This window comes from Argentina silus (genome assembly GCF_951799395.1).
Source record: "Argentina silus genome assembly, chromosome: 11".
In the NCBI taxonomy this organism is placed as follows: domain Eukaryota; kingdom Metazoa; phylum Chordata; class Actinopteri; order Argentiniformes; family Argentinidae; genus Argentina; species Argentina silus.
This window is the reverse complement of record NC_139665.1, coordinates 16,425,530-16,442,340: the sequence shown is the minus strand read 5'-3', so window position 1 is coordinate 16,442,340 and position 16,811 is coordinate 16,425,530. Positions and strand designations below refer to the sequence as shown.

At 43.1% G+C, this 16,811-nt stretch overlaps 3 protein-coding genes across 3 annotated transcripts; 2 read left to right on the top strand and 1 right to left on the bottom strand.

Annotated features, from left to right (window-relative positions):
* Window positions 1-741: 741 nt before the first annotated feature.
* On the top strand, window positions 742-7,925 carry LOC310811782 (lamin-A-like). Its single transcript, XM_083680080.1, has 13 exons — window positions 742-811; window positions 1,284-1,643; window positions 3,659-3,815; window positions 4,069-4,194; window positions 4,488-4,658; window positions 4,906-5,031; window positions 5,245-5,465; window positions 5,813-6,089; window positions 6,188-6,295; window positions 6,429-6,548; window positions 6,677-6,730; window positions 6,826-7,020; window positions 7,314-7,925. Exons 2-13 carry the CDS (start codon window positions 1,300-1,302, stop codon window positions 7,347-7,349), a joined length of 1,935 nt encoding a protein of 644 aa, XP_083536206.1. The 5' UTR covers window positions 742-811; window positions 1,284-1,299; the 3' UTR covers window positions 7,350-7,925.
* A 263-nt stretch (window positions 7,926-8,188) lies between these two features.
* naxe (NAD(P)HX epimerase) lies at window positions 8,189-11,749 on the top strand. The gene is made up of 7 exons (XM_083680136.1): window positions 8,189-8,253; window positions 8,609-8,792; window positions 8,971-9,079; window positions 9,721-9,831; window positions 10,118-10,228; window positions 10,958-11,105; window positions 11,318-11,749. Exons 2-7 carry the CDS (start codon window positions 8,626-8,628, stop codon window positions 11,518-11,520), a joined length of 849 nt encoding a protein of 282 aa, XP_083536262.1. The 5' UTR covers window positions 8,189-8,253; window positions 8,609-8,625; the 3' UTR covers window positions 11,521-11,749.
* Window positions 11,750-11,858: 109 nt separating this feature from the next.
* Window positions 11,859-15,555, bottom strand: scn1bb (sodium channel, voltage-gated, type I, beta b). Its single transcript, XM_083680137.1, has 6 exons — window positions 15,274-15,555; window positions 14,799-14,965; window positions 13,532-13,772; window positions 13,135-13,276; window positions 12,644-12,718; window positions 11,859-12,440 (listed from the first exon to the last, which is right to left on the bottom strand). Exons 1-5 carry the CDS (start codon window positions 15,320-15,322, stop codon window positions 12,649-12,651), a joined length of 669 nt encoding a protein of 222 aa, XP_083536263.1. The 5' UTR covers window positions 15,323-15,555; the 3' UTR covers window positions 11,859-12,440; window positions 12,644-12,648.
* Between the last annotated feature and the right edge of the window lie 1,256 nt (window positions 15,556-16,811).

Genomic DNA, 16,811 nt, shown 5'->3' with positions numbered 1-16,811 from the left:
TCAAAAGTATTCCAAATCATTTGTTTTTTATTGTGAAGCAATCACAATCCGCTCGGGTTGCCTAGTGATCTCTTGGATTTGCTTGGTTAGTATCTTTCCACTTGCTTGCTGTATGACTCATATGGCTCCCCTCCACCGCAGTCTCTACTCTTCCATCATCATTATGGGCAAAATATTGCCGGTCTTGAAATAATTACAACTGTACAGTAACTACAACTGCAACCCATTTTTCCTCTACCATATGAAATGTTCGGCCCAATCAAAGCTGCTAAGAGTTAGAAGAGGCTATGCATAGAGTAGGGATGAGTGAGTGACTGTATACTGTAGCCTACTTTGTCTCAAACTGTTTCTTTAATTCCTGCAGTGTAATTGGCATGAACAATTATTCAGACAGAGAGGCGTTGTAGATGAAAGTAAACATTGTTTTTCACAACAGGGGTTTTAAGATTGGGGCATTGCCTGGGCACAGTAACATTGACTCTTAGAGAGTACACACCCATTACAGGCGTGGTGTGAGGCGGAGAGAGGAAATGTGTCTTACAGTGTACCAAACTTCCAAGCTACTTCTTTCCACCCCTCCCATCTCTCTCTCTCTCTCTCTCTCTCTCTCTCTCTCTCTCTCTCTCTCTCTCTTTCTCTCTCTCTCTCTCTCTTCTCTCTCTCTGTGGTCAAATATATGGGCACTGACAGATAGGTTCTTAGACAGTGTTCCTAAGGTGGCAAGAGACTCAGACTTTTGGAATTACTTTCAGGGTCAAAAAGACCATCTGGCAACCTCAGATTTTCCTTTATATCAAGATCATCTTTCAAGGTAAGGCTTATATTTTGGCATTTATAAATCTAAAAAAGAGAGATAGAACTTTTTGGGCTGGGTGGAGTTGATTATCCCACGCCACTAGATTGAATCATTACTTTCATGACATTTCATACTGTGTCATGTACAATTTAGCAAGATTGACTCTGATGGACTAATTGGCTTGAAAAATAGAATAAACTAAACTCAGCTTTGGCTTGTTTTAGGATGTTGATATTTTGACCACCAGTCACAGCATACAGTACAGCACATTTGTAATAGTAAGAAATACAACATGTGGCCAGATTTATGCTTTACACTTTAACTGTTTGTTAGGACTATTTTAGTGTAGGCCTACATGGCTTTCACATTAAAGGGACAGTTCATTCAAAATACAGATTAACATGATTTTCCACTAAATGTTATTTCATACAGTAGCCAATTCTACAATGATGGCAGAGAGTCAATTTATCTCTCCGTACCCAAACAGATAACCTTCACCTGCCATGGCAACATCCAGCCAGAATCGCACCCCCCGCGGCACCAGCACGCCACTCTCCCCTAACCGCATCACACGTCTGCAGGAGAAGGATGACCTGTGCAACCTCAACGACCGGCTGGCTGTGTACATCGACAAGGTGCGCTCGCTGGAGTCCGAGAATTCTGGCCTTCGGATGCGCATCACCGAATCTGAGACGGAGATCAGCCGGGAGCTGACGGGCATGAAGGCAGCATATGAGGCCGAGCTAGCCGACGCCCGTCAGACCCTCGACTCGGTGGCCAAGGAGCGGGCCCGTCTGCAGCTGGAGCTGAGCAAGGTGCGAGAGGACTACAAGGAGCTGAAGGCCAGGTACAATATCAGTGTCTCCTCATGCAAACCCTGTGCCATTTCTTAGGCCATACTCTTAGGCTGTTCATCTCACATTGTTTGTATGTGTGTGTGTGTGTGTGTGTGTGTGTGTGTGTGTGTGTGTGTGTGTGTGTGTGTGTGGGGTGTGTGTGTGTGTGTGTGTGTTTGTGTGTATCTGTGTGTGTGTGTGTGTGTGTGTGTGTGTGTGTGTGTGTGTGTGTGTGTGTGTGTGTGTGTGTGTGTGTGTGTGTGTGTGTGTGGCATATTAATCATAGTCTTATTGGTATGAGGGCAATATTAATGTGCAGGGAGTGGTCCACATGGACATGCCAAATTAGCTGAAGTAATTGGTAAACTATTACAGCAAGAAGGATGACCACACCCTTTTACAACAGACAGACATTTTTTGCAAAGGTGGGCAGAAAACACTTTATTAACCTGTCAAAATGTATGTACTGTATACTGTATGTGTCTCTGCATCTATAGTTTATGCATTTATACTGTAATAATGTGTGTGTTGTACATGGTTAAACATTGGATTCAAACTTTCCATACCCACTGTTTCCACTCTGGAGTAGTTTAGGCTTTGTGACTCAGTCTAAATAGCTTAAAGATGTCAAAGTTCTGCAGCCACCACGTCTCCAGCAGTTACATAACAGACATTTGCCCAGAGGAGAATCGACTCAGAAACAAGCTTTTGACATGTGAGATGCTAGTGTAAGGTTTTATATCAGGAATGATGGTACTCTCATTTAAAATACACAAAGGTACAGTTTCCTAAGATCTGAAGTAACCCAGATGTTTTGCTCCCCCATTCATGCTCTTGTGGGCACCGGATGCTCTAAGACCTTTTGAAGATGTGATGGTTCGAAGTGAAGCTTATTTTTTTTTATTAGACCTCAAATTCCATTTAATCAGACTAAGTTCATCTGGGCCAGTGTTTATCATTTAGCATTGGAGTGGAGTGGAAGCAAAATCAATCTGTATCTTTGATTATGATCTGTCAGCAAGAGAGCATGCTTTCCCTTTAAGGCATATCAACGCAATCAGTGTTCAGTAGGACACATTGCCTTTCACTTGTGTCCAATGGTACCCTTTTCTCACAAATGCTTGCATTTTCTATCCTAGTCGAAAGGTCACCTAATTCAGACCACTCCTCCGCTGTCCACTAGCATATTTTCCTTATTGCTCACTGAAGTTAGACTTCACACAGCTTCCAGAAGGACAGCTCCCATACTCCTGCCTCTGAGCCCAGCGACGGTGACTAACTCTTTCCCGTTCTTTCTCACCACAGTCATTATGGTGTACAATACGTGGCAGTGTCTGGAGAGCTCTACTCTCTCTCACTTCCAATATTTTTCCATAAACATTGAGATGGTTGCCGACGTATGTTTGGCTAAGCCAGGGCCTGGTTGCTATGGCAGCCTCACAATCAAACACCGGCGGTTGTGGCTTGTGAAGACCAGACACGTCACAGTGGATATAGATATAATTATGAGTCACAAGGAGGGAAGGAAACACCCGTTTTTTTTTTTTTCCTCCAGGCTTCCCTATCCCTAAAATAGCTCATAGACAGATTTCTTTTATGAATGAAAAAAAGATACAGTTGGAAAAAGGATGTGCGCAACATCATGTGCAGGATGAAACTAAATTCAGTATCCAGGAAATAATGTTTGTTCCATGTTTTGAAATGTATCAGTGTACCATGTTAATGTTTACGTGGCACGACTTGTGAAACTGTCTGCAGTAGCAGTACCCACAGATTGGCAAATACTTCACACAGCACCTCTAAAAGGAACTGCGGTCACATCAAACATATACTGTATACAGAGGAGGCTGGTGGAGGTAGAAATCGGAGGACGGGCTCATTGTAATTCATTGAATGGAATGAGGAATGGTATCAAAGATGCATTACATGAGCCCGTCCTCCGATTTCCACCGTCCTCCGAATTCCACCTCCACCACTACTGTATACCTAAGTTAGCGATGATTCCCTTGAATCCATGTCTCCTCAGAAACACCAAGAAGGAATCCGACCTGGCGGGGGCACTATTGAGGCTGAAAGACTTGGAGGCCTTGTTGAACTCTAAGGATGCATCACTGACCACTGCCTTGGGAGAGAAGCGCAACCTTGAGGCTGAAGTCAGGGAGCTAAAGGCCCAGCTCTCCAAGGTGAACTTTGCCACCACGACTGATCCATACTGTACTGTCAGACACTTTCTCTGTTAAACCTGTTCACTTTATAATTGTGAGACTTTTATGTTAATTCATCAGCTTGCATTACAACTGAAATTCACTCCTATTCTCTCTTTTCTTATGACACTCAAATACTGTACAAACACAAACACTCCCACTCACTGAGTGGGGTATATGTGAGTGTGAATGCTACATCCTAACAGTTTGCTTTTCTTTTTGGTCCAACCAGCTGGAGACCAGTCTGAGTGATGCTAAGAAACAGCTGCAGGATGAGATGCTGAGGAGAGTGGACGCTGAGAATCGCATCCAGACCCTCAAAGAGGAACTGGAGTTCCAGAAGAGCCTCTACTCTGAGGTCAGTCTCTCTGCTGCTGTTATAACCATTACCATAATCATGATTCTGACAGTTGAGCTCCATGACAAGTTCATTTGTTCAAACTTAATTTAACCTGGTTAAATTAAGAACTATAATCTGTTTTTCGAGAGTGACTTAGAGACAACAGCAACTGCACACTATTTACAACACTGAAAACACAGACATACTGTATACTAACCCTAACCCAAATTTAAAACAAGTAAGAAGTAAGAAACTACAGAGGTAGGCGCAGTACATTATTGCAAGTGTTTTGGAAAACCTCTCCCTTGCAGGAGCTGAGGGAGACAAAACGACGCCATGAGTCTCGCATGGTGGAGTTGGACAACGGCCATCTGCAGGACTTTGAGAGCAAGCTGGCCGAGGCCATTGCGGACATGCGTGCCCAGCATGAACTTCAGATCAAGATGTATAAGGATGACATAGAGAAGACCTACACATCCAAGGTAGCCCATCCATGATATGGAGACCAGTAAAAACTGCTCTAATGATGTGTCAATACGCCTCCTGTGTTTTGAAAGCTGTACACATTTGTTATTGGTTTGAAGGTAGTCGTTGAGCACAGGTAATTAATAGGAGGTTTCCTCTGCATAGAAATAGCAAAGGGTAGTATACTGTACCACTCATTGTGATTCCTTCCTGTTCTAATGTTCCTCTTCTTCTTTGTGATGCTATGTTGTTCCTGTCTGCCAGTTGGAGAATGCTCGTCAGTCAGCTGACAGGAACAGCCACCTGGTGGGGGCAGCCCATGAGGAGCTGCAGCAGACAAGAATCCGTCTAGAGTCCCTGTCTACCCAGCTCAGCCAGCTGCAGAAACAGGTAATGATAACGATCATAGTGTACTCTGTTTAAAAACATGCTATACTCTGTCAATAAGCAAGTTATACTCTCTCAATTGCAGAACAAAAAAATGTGTTTATATATAAGCCCAATTCACTGAATTAAAAGAATCGTGAACTTTTTCATTAAAAGTTCAGCTTCATGGTGCAAAAGAAAACAACAGTTCCACTAAGATTCTTCCACCTATTCTAGCTGGCTGCCCGTGAGGCGAAGGTGAGGGACCTGGAGGAGGCGTTGTCCAGGGAGAGGGAAAACACGCGTCGCATGCTGGGGGACAAGGAGAGAGAGATGGCTGAGATGAGACAGCGCATGCAGCAGCAGCTGGATGAGTACCAGGAGCTGCTGGACGTTAAACTGGCCCTGGACATGGAGATATGTGCCTACAGGAAACTGCTGGAGGGAGAGGAGGAGAGGTATTTAGAGAACTAAGATGATTCTCTATGATGATTAATATGCCACTATTTACTCACAGACACACATGTGCATACTGTACTGTAGCCATCATGTCTAAATGTATATTCTATATTCAACAAAACTTTCAAAAAATACTTGTACAAAACGTATACTCAGGCATACCTAGATGCATGTAGACACATACACTTCTGCTTACACCTCAGATGCACGAATAGATTAAATAATACACAAATACTCTTCGTCTCTCTCTCTCTCTCTCCCTCTCTCTCCCTCTCTCTCTCCCCCCCTCCTCCTCTCTGTGGATGAATCTTCCCCTCCCCCTACCTCTCCCGTGGGTCAATTCCAGGCTGCGCCTCTCCCCCAGCCCTCCCCCCACGCGGATGACAACAGGAAGTCGTTCTTCTGGCTCCGGCACACTCTCCCGCACCGTCCACTGCAGCGCCCAGAGCTCCACCAACAAGAGGCGCCGCATCAATGACACTGACAGTGAGGCCTCAAGCATGGCAGGGGGCACTGTGGCTCGCACACGCATTACCCAGCAGGCCTCAGCCAGTGGACGTGTCACTGTGGAAGAGGTGGACCTGGATGGGAAGTATGTGAGGCTCAGCAACAAATCCGATCAGGTGAGAGGGATATGTATGGAGGAATCTGACTTAGGCATCTGACTGTGTGTTATCTGCACTTGTGGGACTTAAGTCCATCCATCTTTTCATTCCTACAGGACCAGAACTTGGGTAATTGGCAGCTGAAGCGACAGGTGGGCTCTGGTACCCCCATTACCTTCAAGTTCCCTCCTAAAATGACCCTGAAGGCCGGCCAGAAAGTTACGGTAAGCTTGGAAATGTCCTAAGCTATTGTGCCATTGTACCTCATCCATTTCAATGAACATTGGCATATTAGTGATAAGAAATGTTTTAGATGTCTGCTTAGTCCTGATGCATGTTTCCTCTTGGGGCGGTCAGATTTGGTCATCAGCATCAGGAGGCAGCCACAACCCCCCCTCTGACCTAGTATGGAAGACCCAGAGCTCGTGGGGCAGTGGAGACCAATTCCAGACCACCCTAATCAGTGCCAACGGAGAGGTGGGCAATGACCAACTGATATCATCATTTAAAAAAATAAAATCAACATTCATTGTCCACACATTCATTGTCCACAGACAAACACGTCCATACAATATGAGTCAAAGTAAGTCTTTGTTTTCATCCAGGAAATGGCGATGAGGAAGGTGACTCGCACACTATTCGAGGAGGATGACGATATGGTGAGAGAAATCAAAAGGCTTCTTATTTACCCAGTGTGTCTCCATTGGACAGCAGCAATATAACTGTGTGGTTGGACATCTGTGGCTCCTTGCAGGTGGCCCACAGCACGTGTGGGGACAGTGAGTATAACCTGCGGAGCCGGACGGTGGTGTGCGGCTCCTGTGGCCTGCCTTCAGACAAGTCCAGCGGCTGCTCCATGTCCTCGCCATCCCGCTCCATCCGCTGTGGGGGCATCGCAGAGGGCCTCCTCCCACACTCATACGTGGTCAGCAGCAGCACACCTCGGAGGGTAGGTCCCACAGACACACAACTGGAGTGGGCAACACCACAATACTGCATTGTAAAAATGTCCTGTTCTTTTTACCAGTTTTTCCTGGCAATTCATGTCAGGAAATAATCATGGCCAAACACATTTGTTGTTTTAACACTTGAACTTCATTGTCAGGACATTTGAATACGGTCAATCACAAATCTTTCTAATGTGATACAACTTAGTTGTTTGATATTTGTTGTTATAGATCGCCTCATTAATAACAATAGACCACATGCTTCTACTGATTCTATTCATCCCTCCTTTTGCAGACTGGTTCCAGAGTGGATAAATGCCCAATCATGTGAGGCATTAGAACGGATCAATGGACTTAATTTCATTTCAGTTTTATACATACATTTGATATTCATCCTTTTTTGTATTCGGCATAAAGTAAATGTTTTCATAACATTTTACTTTGATACTATATTTACATTATAGTCACAGGCATACATGTACATCTTGCATTTAACTTGAACATTTTCGAACTGTGTAGATCCAGACAGAGCACTGAATAAATGGTAGATACATTTGTTGATATTGGGGCTCTGTATTACTTCTCTTCTCTGACTTTTAATATAATTTGCCTATGAATTACTGCATTTAATAATGGCCAGAATTTTAGAGTGTGGGATTAAATATAAATGATGCGACGATGGAATGAGATGGCTATAATATTCATCAAATTTATGTCTGATGATATCAAATTGTTCTTACTACATTATTATCTTTTTATTGTTGTTTTTATTGTTTTTCTGTTGTTTGTTTAGTTTAGTTTGTGATGTTTGTTGAATTGAATAACAACACAAAAACATGTAACCTTCCAGTCTGAAATAAATCACTTGCCTGATGTCACAATGCATGGATCAATAAAATAATTTCATATTTTCCTGAAGCCCTTGTTCTTTGTTGTGGTGTTATTTTCTTCAATGCTGCTGTTTTTGCCCTGCCCTGCCCTGCCCTGCCCTGCCCTGCCCTGCCCTGCCCTGCCCTGCCCTGCCCTGCCCTGCCCTGCCCTGCCTCAGTCTCACTATTTGGTTCTTCCAACTCCCACCTCTGCCACTGAGGACCTTTATTGTGGAAGGCACAGGCTACTTCAGATACTGACTTTTATTTTGAAATGTACATTTCACTGCATCAGACAGGAAGTAACTCCAAAGCAGGTCACTTAACACAGCAGCCAGCAGCAAGTTGCTACACGGCGTAAATTCTGTGAGTTATTTGGCTTGTAAATTGTTAATTGTGCAATAACACAATTTATATGGTATTTATTGCATGACAAAGTTCTTGTCATAACAAAGTTCTTATCGAGGACTGCATTTGGCGAGTGTCATAATCATATCAGAGAGTTGAAGCAATGTTTTCATAAGCATGCAGTTATTTAATTGAAGAGCTTAAAAGACACACAGCTATAGTCTGCTTTCAGTTAGTTACAGTTTACAAAATAACTGTAACGAGTTTAAGACCGTAAACTGTCACCAGTTCACTCAACTGTCATTCTCAGGGTCCACTGTTCGCATTCTTCCAACATTCTCTCTGTCATTGGATGTATTCAAATGTATTTCAGGTGTTCGATCTAACTGGATGTTGAGTGTGCGAGCTCTGTTTGGGATTGGGTTCCTGGTGACATCACGGGCAACCACAGTCCTTTCCCAGAGAGGGGCATGTCCAGCAGTCAGCGTGACTAATAGTCACAATAAGGAGTGCTTCAGTCGACAAGCATCCACCATGGCCCAGTTGAAGTACCTTGGGTAAGGACTAGTTCTCCACCTGGCATCCACCATACAGTATGGAGGTGACATACAGTTTTAGGTTTAGTTGCTTTCATTGTGTGTGTGTGTGTGTGTGTGTGTGTGTGTGTGTGTGTGTGTGTGTGTGTGTGTGTGTGTGTGTGTGTGTGTGTGTGTGTGTGTGTGTGTGTGTGTGTAGGCAGGAGGAGGCCCAGCACATTGACGAGGAGCTGTTCAGTGAGTATGGCTTCAGTGTGGACCAGCTGATGGAGCTGGCTGGGCTCAGCTGTGCCACAGCAGTCACCAAGGTGATTCAGCCTTCCTGACAAGTGCAGTGAGATAATCAGTGCAGGGGCTTGTGGTGTGCTCAGAACTTGGCCACTCAGAACCAACCCCCATGACCTCAATCTACTCAGGTCTTGTTGAGTAGATCTTTGCATTATTTTGTTGTTGTTTTTATAGGTTTGCAGGTACAGCAACAACAAAGTCATTTTTTATATAAAAGACAAATATTTCTAGAACGGACACACATTTTTACAGTATACACAATTATGGTAGTCTTATTTATAGCAATAATTATGTGTCATTTAGACAATAGTTGCACCTGCAGGCTGCCGCTGCCAAAGATCAAAATATAATTAGAATAAGAGGAGACATTTAGATCTTCACATTCTAAACATATTTTATTGAATATTCTTTTACTGACTAGTAAAAATTAATGCCATTTAGCTGACGCTTTTATCCAAAGCGACTTCTATTGCAGTGAGTGCATACATTTTTCAGTATATATGGTCCCTGCGGGAATCGAACCCACAACCTAAGCGTTGTTAGCGGCAGTTCTACCAACTGAGCCACAGAGGACCATTAGAGGACTGCTGGGAGAGATTTCTCCCAGCAGTTAGATGCATGGTATTGTATTGACCTGTGGTCTGCCTCTCCACTGTTCCAGGCCTACCCACCAAGCTCACTGGTCAAAGCCAGACCCTCCCTGCTTGTGATCTGTGGCCCGGGTAACAATGGAGGAGACGGCCTGGTCTGTGCCAGACATCTCAAACTCTTTGTGAGTGTCTCTCTCTTGTAATCCACTACATGTTTCCTGTTTCTGAATAGCAAGACAAACAGTAGAGAAGTCGGTGGTTATTTTAGTAAATATCCATGTTTAACCCTGACTTACTTCCACTAGAATTTGTGATATGCTTTGCTTTGCTGTGTTGGAATGTGATTGTAGAGTGAGAGTACGGCTATAATGTCCAAGGTATGAATAGCCTGTCTATACACTACAGTATGCCTGTATTCAGTGATTATGGGTATAGTGACTGTGCTTTGTTTACTTGATGACTCCTCAGGGCTATGAACCCACCATACTGTACCCAAAGAGGCCCAACAAACTGCTCTTCCAGGGCCTGACCACCCAGTGTGAGAAGATGGAGATCCCTTTCCTGACTGAGATGCCTGAGGTACAACAGTGTCTCTGTTGCTAATGTCACAGCAGTGTGTATCTGTTTTTTACGTGTGTGTGTCCTGGGCTACTTTAGCATGTTAGCCTTTTTATATACAGTTGTGGTCAGAAGTTTACATACACTTGTAAAGAACATGTATGTCATGTATGATCTTGGGACCTGTAGCTGCTTTGAAATGGCTCCAAGTGACTTTCCTGACTTGTTCAAGTCAATGATTTGCTTTTTCAGATCCGTGCTGAGCTCCTTAGACTTTCCCATTGTAGCGTTTTTGGCTGAATGTAATGAGTGTATCAAACAAGCCCTATTTAAATGGGCTGAAATAAGTCACCAGCTGTAGTCAATCATAATCACTCATAAGAAGTTAAGAGGCCATGCCACAAAGCAAATTTGATTGACACAACTTTCTACATCACCAAAATTGATAATTCAAGGTGCTGTATGTATATTTTTGACCCAGCAGATTTTGTCACATTTTCAGAAGACCCATAATAAATTCATAAAAGAACCAAACTTCATGAATGTTTTTTGTGACAAAGAAGTATGTGCTCCAATCAATCCATCACAGAAAAATAAGAGTTGTAGAAATGATTGGAAACTCAAGACTGCCATGACATACATGTTCTTTACAAGTGTATGTAAACTTCTGACCACAACTGTATGTGTGTGTGTGTGTGAGTGAAGGTGTGTAGGTTGAGCTAATGCTAACACCAGGTGATGTTCCACTAGGCAAAGGTGATTGATGAGGCTTACAATCTGGTGATAGATGCCATCTTTGGCTTCAGCTTCAAGGGTGCGGTGCGGGAGCCGTTTGGCTCCATCCTGGGTGTTCTGAAGAAGACCACCATGCCAATAGCTAGTATCGACATCCCCTCAGGTGTGTCTGTACATCACTGTAACGTCTTTCAAATGAATGGATGGGGTAGACATTCATTTTCTCTGGTTTGATTTGCTGAACAAATGATCCGACCTGCACTGTATCACAATCATATAAACAATCACATTAATGAACAGTACTGTATTTGGTGTGTCTGTGTGTGTGTGTGTGTGTGTGCGCGCGCCGCGCGCGCATGTGCGCTCACTCTCCAGGTTGGGACGTAGAGCAGGGCAGCACAGACGGTCTCCAGCCAGATATGCTGATCTCCTTGACTGCACCTAAGAAGTCTGCCTCTCTCTTTCGTGGACGCTACCACTACCTGGGGGGACGCTTCGTGCCTCCTGCCCTGGAGAAGAAGTACCAGCTCAACCTGCCTCAGTACCCTAACACTGACTGTGTGTACCAGCTGCAGTAGTGCCAACTGCCTAGGAGAATGACTGTGGAGCTATACCTGGCTGGGGCTTGTGGTGCTAGCTGTAGTCCACTGAGCTGTAGTCCACTAGCTGTAGTCCACTAAAGGAAATTAATTACAGAGAGAGGTGTATGTACCGTACGCAGAAAAGGTTTTGTCTGTAACCATGGAACTTTGGCTGTTGATTATTTTTGTCAAATGGTGTGACCCAGTTACAGGAGTACTTAAATGACTATAAGTATAATAACTATATGTTCCAATAAAAATAGAAAGACAAGAAAAGAAAAAATATATATAATTTTTGTCATGAAAATGTGATTGTCCCTTCAAGTGTTTAAGTGTGATTTCATCTGTTTTTATTTATCGTCATCACATACATTGTACACTTGTGGACTTGTACACTTGAATTTACATCCCATGAGGCCAGTCTCAAACTGAGAAACCATGAGTCGCTCAGCGTTCATCACATTCTATTAGAAGTAACATCTGTTAGTACAAATTAGTACATTTCATGATTTGTGTGCATAACCTATAGTTCATACAACTGATAAGAGTGAATGGATTCATACGTGATAAAGCTCTCCTTGATAACCACTCACTCATATCAACCCTCTTGCAGTACCTCTAATATAAATGTACATACACTTAGAGAGATATCATAACAATAACAAAAAAAAACGTCTTGATGCATAATGATTGATAACGGTAATACGGTACATGCTTTTGTGTGTTTTTACATACAGAGGTGCAGGTATCATGCTACTTCCTCGTTTGTAATATGTTTTATGATGTATACATTAGTATTCTAACAGGGGAGGTCATGAAGACTTGAGAGAGTGTTGATACATCTTCAGGATGTCCTCATGCGATCCAAGGGGTAGAGGGTGATGTAGGGTAGACCATGGTTGGCCACCACAGAGGCCCTGAGAACAGAATCACATATTACTGCACCTCAAGTCACAGCTGAGCTTTTAGACCAAAACATGTCTTCATGAAACGTGTCTTCATGAAGGGCCTCCATTTAAACCTCACATTTTTGTTTCATTATTGTATCACAATCAGTTGCATAAAACTTGATAAATAGATACAGTTCTATTTGGTTTGACTCCCTACCGTAAAGACATACCTGGGTTATTCTGCGACTTGCACCCCTGCACAGTTGTCTTTCCCTTCCCCTGCTATAGCTAAATATTCCGCATTCCTGGGCAGAGAGAGGTAGAAATGGTTAGCATATCATCATCAGCTTGACTTCAAAGAGCTGACACAGAGAAAAAAATCAGAAGATGGCAGATGGTGTGTGAGTGTGTGTGTGTGTGTGTGAGCACAAGGACTGAAAGTGAGGCATTGAATGAGTAGGCACAAGGGAATTGGGAATTGCACTTATCAGCACTAACAAAGAATGAAAACAAATTACAAAGGATGGTAAGCAGACCTCAAGCAAGAAGGTGAAAGAGACTAGAGAGAGAGAGAGAAATACAGAGGGGAAGGTTGAGAGGGAGGCCTAAAGAAAAGGGAGGACAGCAAGATTACATAGAGGCAGAAATAGAACGGAGAGATGACGTTAGAGCTTGAATAGAGGAGATACAGACGGAGGCAGTATAGGGAATCACGACTCACGCGCTCTCTCGTAAGGCTTCTTCTCCTGCCGCTGCAATCTTTCTGTAGCAGTATACCATCTCTATGAAGAGCCACACCTGTAGGCCGATGATAGTCACATACATCATCACCTCAGACACGATGGACGCTGTCCCTCTGGTGGCTACAGAGAGAGAGAGAGAGAGATGGGAGGGGGAGAGAGAGTCTGAGTCAAAGCACTCACAGAGTACCACAGGGACAAGGGTGCTTATGAAGCACTCAACGAGCAGCAACCCATTTGGCCCTACTCTTCTCAACACACAGTCCGGAAATGGCCACACAGTGCATCCTCTACAACCAAAAACTGCACTTAAACATTTTCACACACTTATTGATTGTGAACATGGAAAATGCATTTCCAAAATCGTTTGAACTGCACCTTTAGCCACCACCGTCAGGTGAACAATCTTGCTGACAGTCGTATGGTATTCGTAGAAGGGGTAGCTGAGGATACGGTTGAAGACGCATCGGTAGGTGCCCGTGTCATTGAAGGTGACGTTGAAGACGTAGATGGATCCGTCCTGGATGTCGTTGCTCCTCTTGCTGCCGTTCCAGTCCAAGCGATACTCGAAGCGATCGTCTATGATGATAGGGCCCCCATCGAATTCGTAGCTGTATATCTGATGACGCAATGACATCAGGCTTAGTCAAGTGATAGTGGGAATGTATTGGGTTTCATTCAATAGATTGCTGCTTGTAGGCTATCTAGTTATGGAGGAGATATCCAAGATCATGGACTGAAGTTTTTACATCTGAATATCTCAGGTTTCACTCAGTAGAATACAACATCACCTTCTTATGGAGATCTCTATCCACAGTAAGATCATGGACTGAATTTGTTTTACTGATATATGCCATTGATATAATATATATATATATATATATATGACGCTTTTTATCCGACTTACATTGCAGTGAGTGCATACATTTCAGTATATGGATGCAACTTTGTCTCTGTTGTGTGTATGTGTGTGTGTGTGTGTGTGTGTGTGTGAGTGTGTGTGTGTGTGTGTGTGTGTGTGTGTGTGTGTGTGTGTGTGTGTGTGTGTGTGCTAAGGGATGGGCTCTGGGTAATCACAAAGACAGGTTTACCTAGAGGACTCCGATGTAACCCTAACCCTAGTCATGTAAAAAAGCACTAGATTACACTGAACCAGAAAACTGTGGTGGCTGAGTGTGTTTCATGTGGCTGAGTGTGTTTCATGTGGCTGAGTGTGTTTCATGTAGTGTAGTGGCTGTGTGTGTGTTTTATGTGGGCACCAGAGCAAACAGGTAGCATTGGAAGTGTTCCTATTTGACAGTGTGCAGGTCTCCATCTTAACCCTGTATCTTACATTTTTTACATTTACATTTTAGACATTTAGCAGATGCCTTTATCCAAAGCAACTCACAACAAGTACATCTGTCTAAAGTAAGTGATTCATCAATACATCAGTCATCATAAGAAAAACAAATCTATGCTAGGACCAGGGGCCATTGGCAGTCACAATACTAGAAGAAGGAAGGATTACTTTAAGAAAAAAAAAAAAATATATATATATATATATATATATATACTATTTACAGTAGAGAATCTTACTTTTGAAACCTACACACCTCTTACCCGTTATTTTGGGCATCTGTTGTTTTTCAGATGCACTACTCACATGATCAAAGATAACCTCTCCTTTGGATCTGAAATACCAGTTGACTGTGGCATAGCCCTGAACCTCGCTTCTCAACTTGCAGGAGATGCAGCCCAGCTTAAACCCTTTCCCTGCCACGGCCTCTGTGTCTGAGTCCACCTCTGCACAGGCCCCATAGCACAGGGACACTGTTTAAAGGAGAAGGAGAGAGAGAGAGAGAGAGAGAGAGAGAGAGAGAGAGAGAGAGAGAGAGAGAGAGAGAGAGAGAGAGAGAGAGAGAGAGAGAGAGAGAGAGAGAGAGAGAGAGAGTACTGTACTAGTGTTTTGGCATGACAGCGAGAGTAGGAGTGCTATACAACACAAACAGATCTGAGCAAGCTGGCATTCACACCTCACCATTGGTGTAATCTTTGTTTAGGTTTTCATTTGGTAACAGAAAAAATACAAGTGCATGACTACAGGTGATCAACCCACAGAGTTAGTCTTATCCACTCACCAAAGAGCGCGCCGAGCAGGGACACGAGCAGCAGGTGCACAGCAGACATGTCCTCGCGTATGGTGCAGCAATGGGCTGAGAAGCCTCCAAAAGTATCAAAAAAGGATTCCAATTGTCTCTTCGAACTCTTGAGAGTAAAATATTCCACTGGGATGTTAACCAGAAAGATGTTGTTTGGACAAAGTAAAAAATGGAAAGGGTTGAAGTTGCTTTGTCCTAAACGGCCTCAGAGAGGGAAGAAGTTAACACATATTTTTATCATGTGTTTACTACTTAAATGACATGAACCACGCCTTGTATTGTACCCCTCCAGGATTTTGCGATCGCATAATTCAACGCAAAATCAACCATTCCTCCGCATATTTTGCGAAGGGCGTGCAATTTTAACCAATCCCCGCGGTTTTAATACATAATAAGGTCTAATCAAAAAGGACTTGGAATTTTAACCAATCACCGCACTGTTATCGCGTTATCCAGTCCAATCAAACCACACACCAACAAACCTTCCTGAAGGGACTGCCTTTTACAGTCTAACACTTCTAGTCTTCAGATGACATGGTCATTATTAACACCAAAGAGTACTGAGTTTATTCACTTTCTTAATATAGCTATGTGTTGTTTTGAACAGCTGTCCTGTTCATGCACAGTGATTATAAACTGGAAACATGTATCTGGTACATTCAATATTTGTTTACAATAAAAGAGATGTTCAAATAGGATTGCAATTAGAGCAATTAGAGCTTATGATACAAATGTGCCAACAAAAGTGAAAACGTATGCATAGGCCAGGGAACATGCATTACAGTTATGGGAGTGCAAATCTATCTAAAATCCTCCCTTAGATATGACTGCACCCAAGAGACAAATTATGATATAATATTTAAATCTAACAACTTGAGACAGTTATTTGTCTCAAGTCACCGACCGTTTCAACATTGGTTACAACGTTTATTGCGACATTGAACTGATTATTGCTGCTACGACCAAGACAAAGGCCTGTATCCAGTAGGCCTCTACCTGTACCCAGGCTAAGCTATGTCATCCACACGGTCCTGGCTTTTTTTGCATTTCATTATCAAGTAAATCTAGAACAATCTGGTCCACAGTGTTTCCAAATCTACACCGAGATGTGATTTTCAGTTCCCTTAGGTCCTAATGTCAATTAGGCGTACACTCAGCTATCATCCCCTACTGGCTATTTATACCAAATGCAATTTTATGTTGTAGACCAGATTGCTTCTCGATGATATTGACACAATAAAAGGCCAGTGAGGGCGCGCAAGCTTTCACCACGGAGAGGATGGATTTCACCCTTACCTTAACCCTAAATGCGTTCATATAATCGTCATAACATGCCTATTTTACATTTGCACATTAGTAGTTGTAAAATACACATACAATGTCATGCCCTAATACAAACGAAAAGGACTAGTTAATCTACCAATTCTGCTTTGTTTAGGACAACTGTACATGCTATTTCTAGTGTAAATAATGCATTAATTTGCATTTTCTCACATTGTACAGTCCTGGCGTTGCCC

Excerpts from the sequence above, each read along its gene's own strand:
- scn1bb (XM_083680137.1), bottom strand. The coding sequence starts at position 15,322 with ATGTCTGCTGTGCACCTGCTGCTCGTGTCCCTGCTCGGCGCGCTCTTT. Across the intron at positions 13,773-14,798 it reads GAGAGGTTATCTTTGATCAT|ATATACAGCTACGAATTCGA; the intron begins GTGAGTAGTGCA and ends TTGCGTCATCAG. Across the intron at positions 13,277-13,531 it reads CCTGACGGTGGTGGCTAAAG|CCACCAGAGGGACAGCGTCC; the intron begins GTGCAGTTCAAA and ends CTCTCTCTGTAG.
- LOC310811782 (XM_083680080.1), top strand. The coding sequence starts at position 1,300 with ATGGCAACATCCAGCCAGAATCGCACCCCCCGCGGCACCAGCACGCCA. Across the intron at positions 6,090-6,187 it reads TCAGCAACAAATCCGATCAG|GACCAGAACTTGGGTAATTG; the intron begins GTGAGAGGGATA and ends TCATTCCTACAG. Across the intron at positions 6,296-6,428 it reads AGGCCGGCCAGAAAGTTACG|ATTTGGTCATCAGCATCAGG; the intron begins GTAAGCTTGGAA and ends TGGGGCGGTCAG.
- naxe (XM_083680136.1), top strand. The coding sequence starts at position 8,626 with ATGTTGAGTGTGCGAGCTCTGTTTGGGATTGGGTTCCTGGTGACATCA. Across the intron at positions 8,793-8,970 it reads GCCCAGTTGAAGTACCTTGG|GCAGGAGGAGGCCCAGCACA; the intron begins GTAAGGACTAGT and ends GTGTGTGTGTAG. Across the intron at positions 9,080-9,720 it reads GTGCCACAGCAGTCACCAAG|GCCTACCCACCAAGCTCACT; the intron begins GTGATTCAGCCT and ends CCACTGTTCCAG.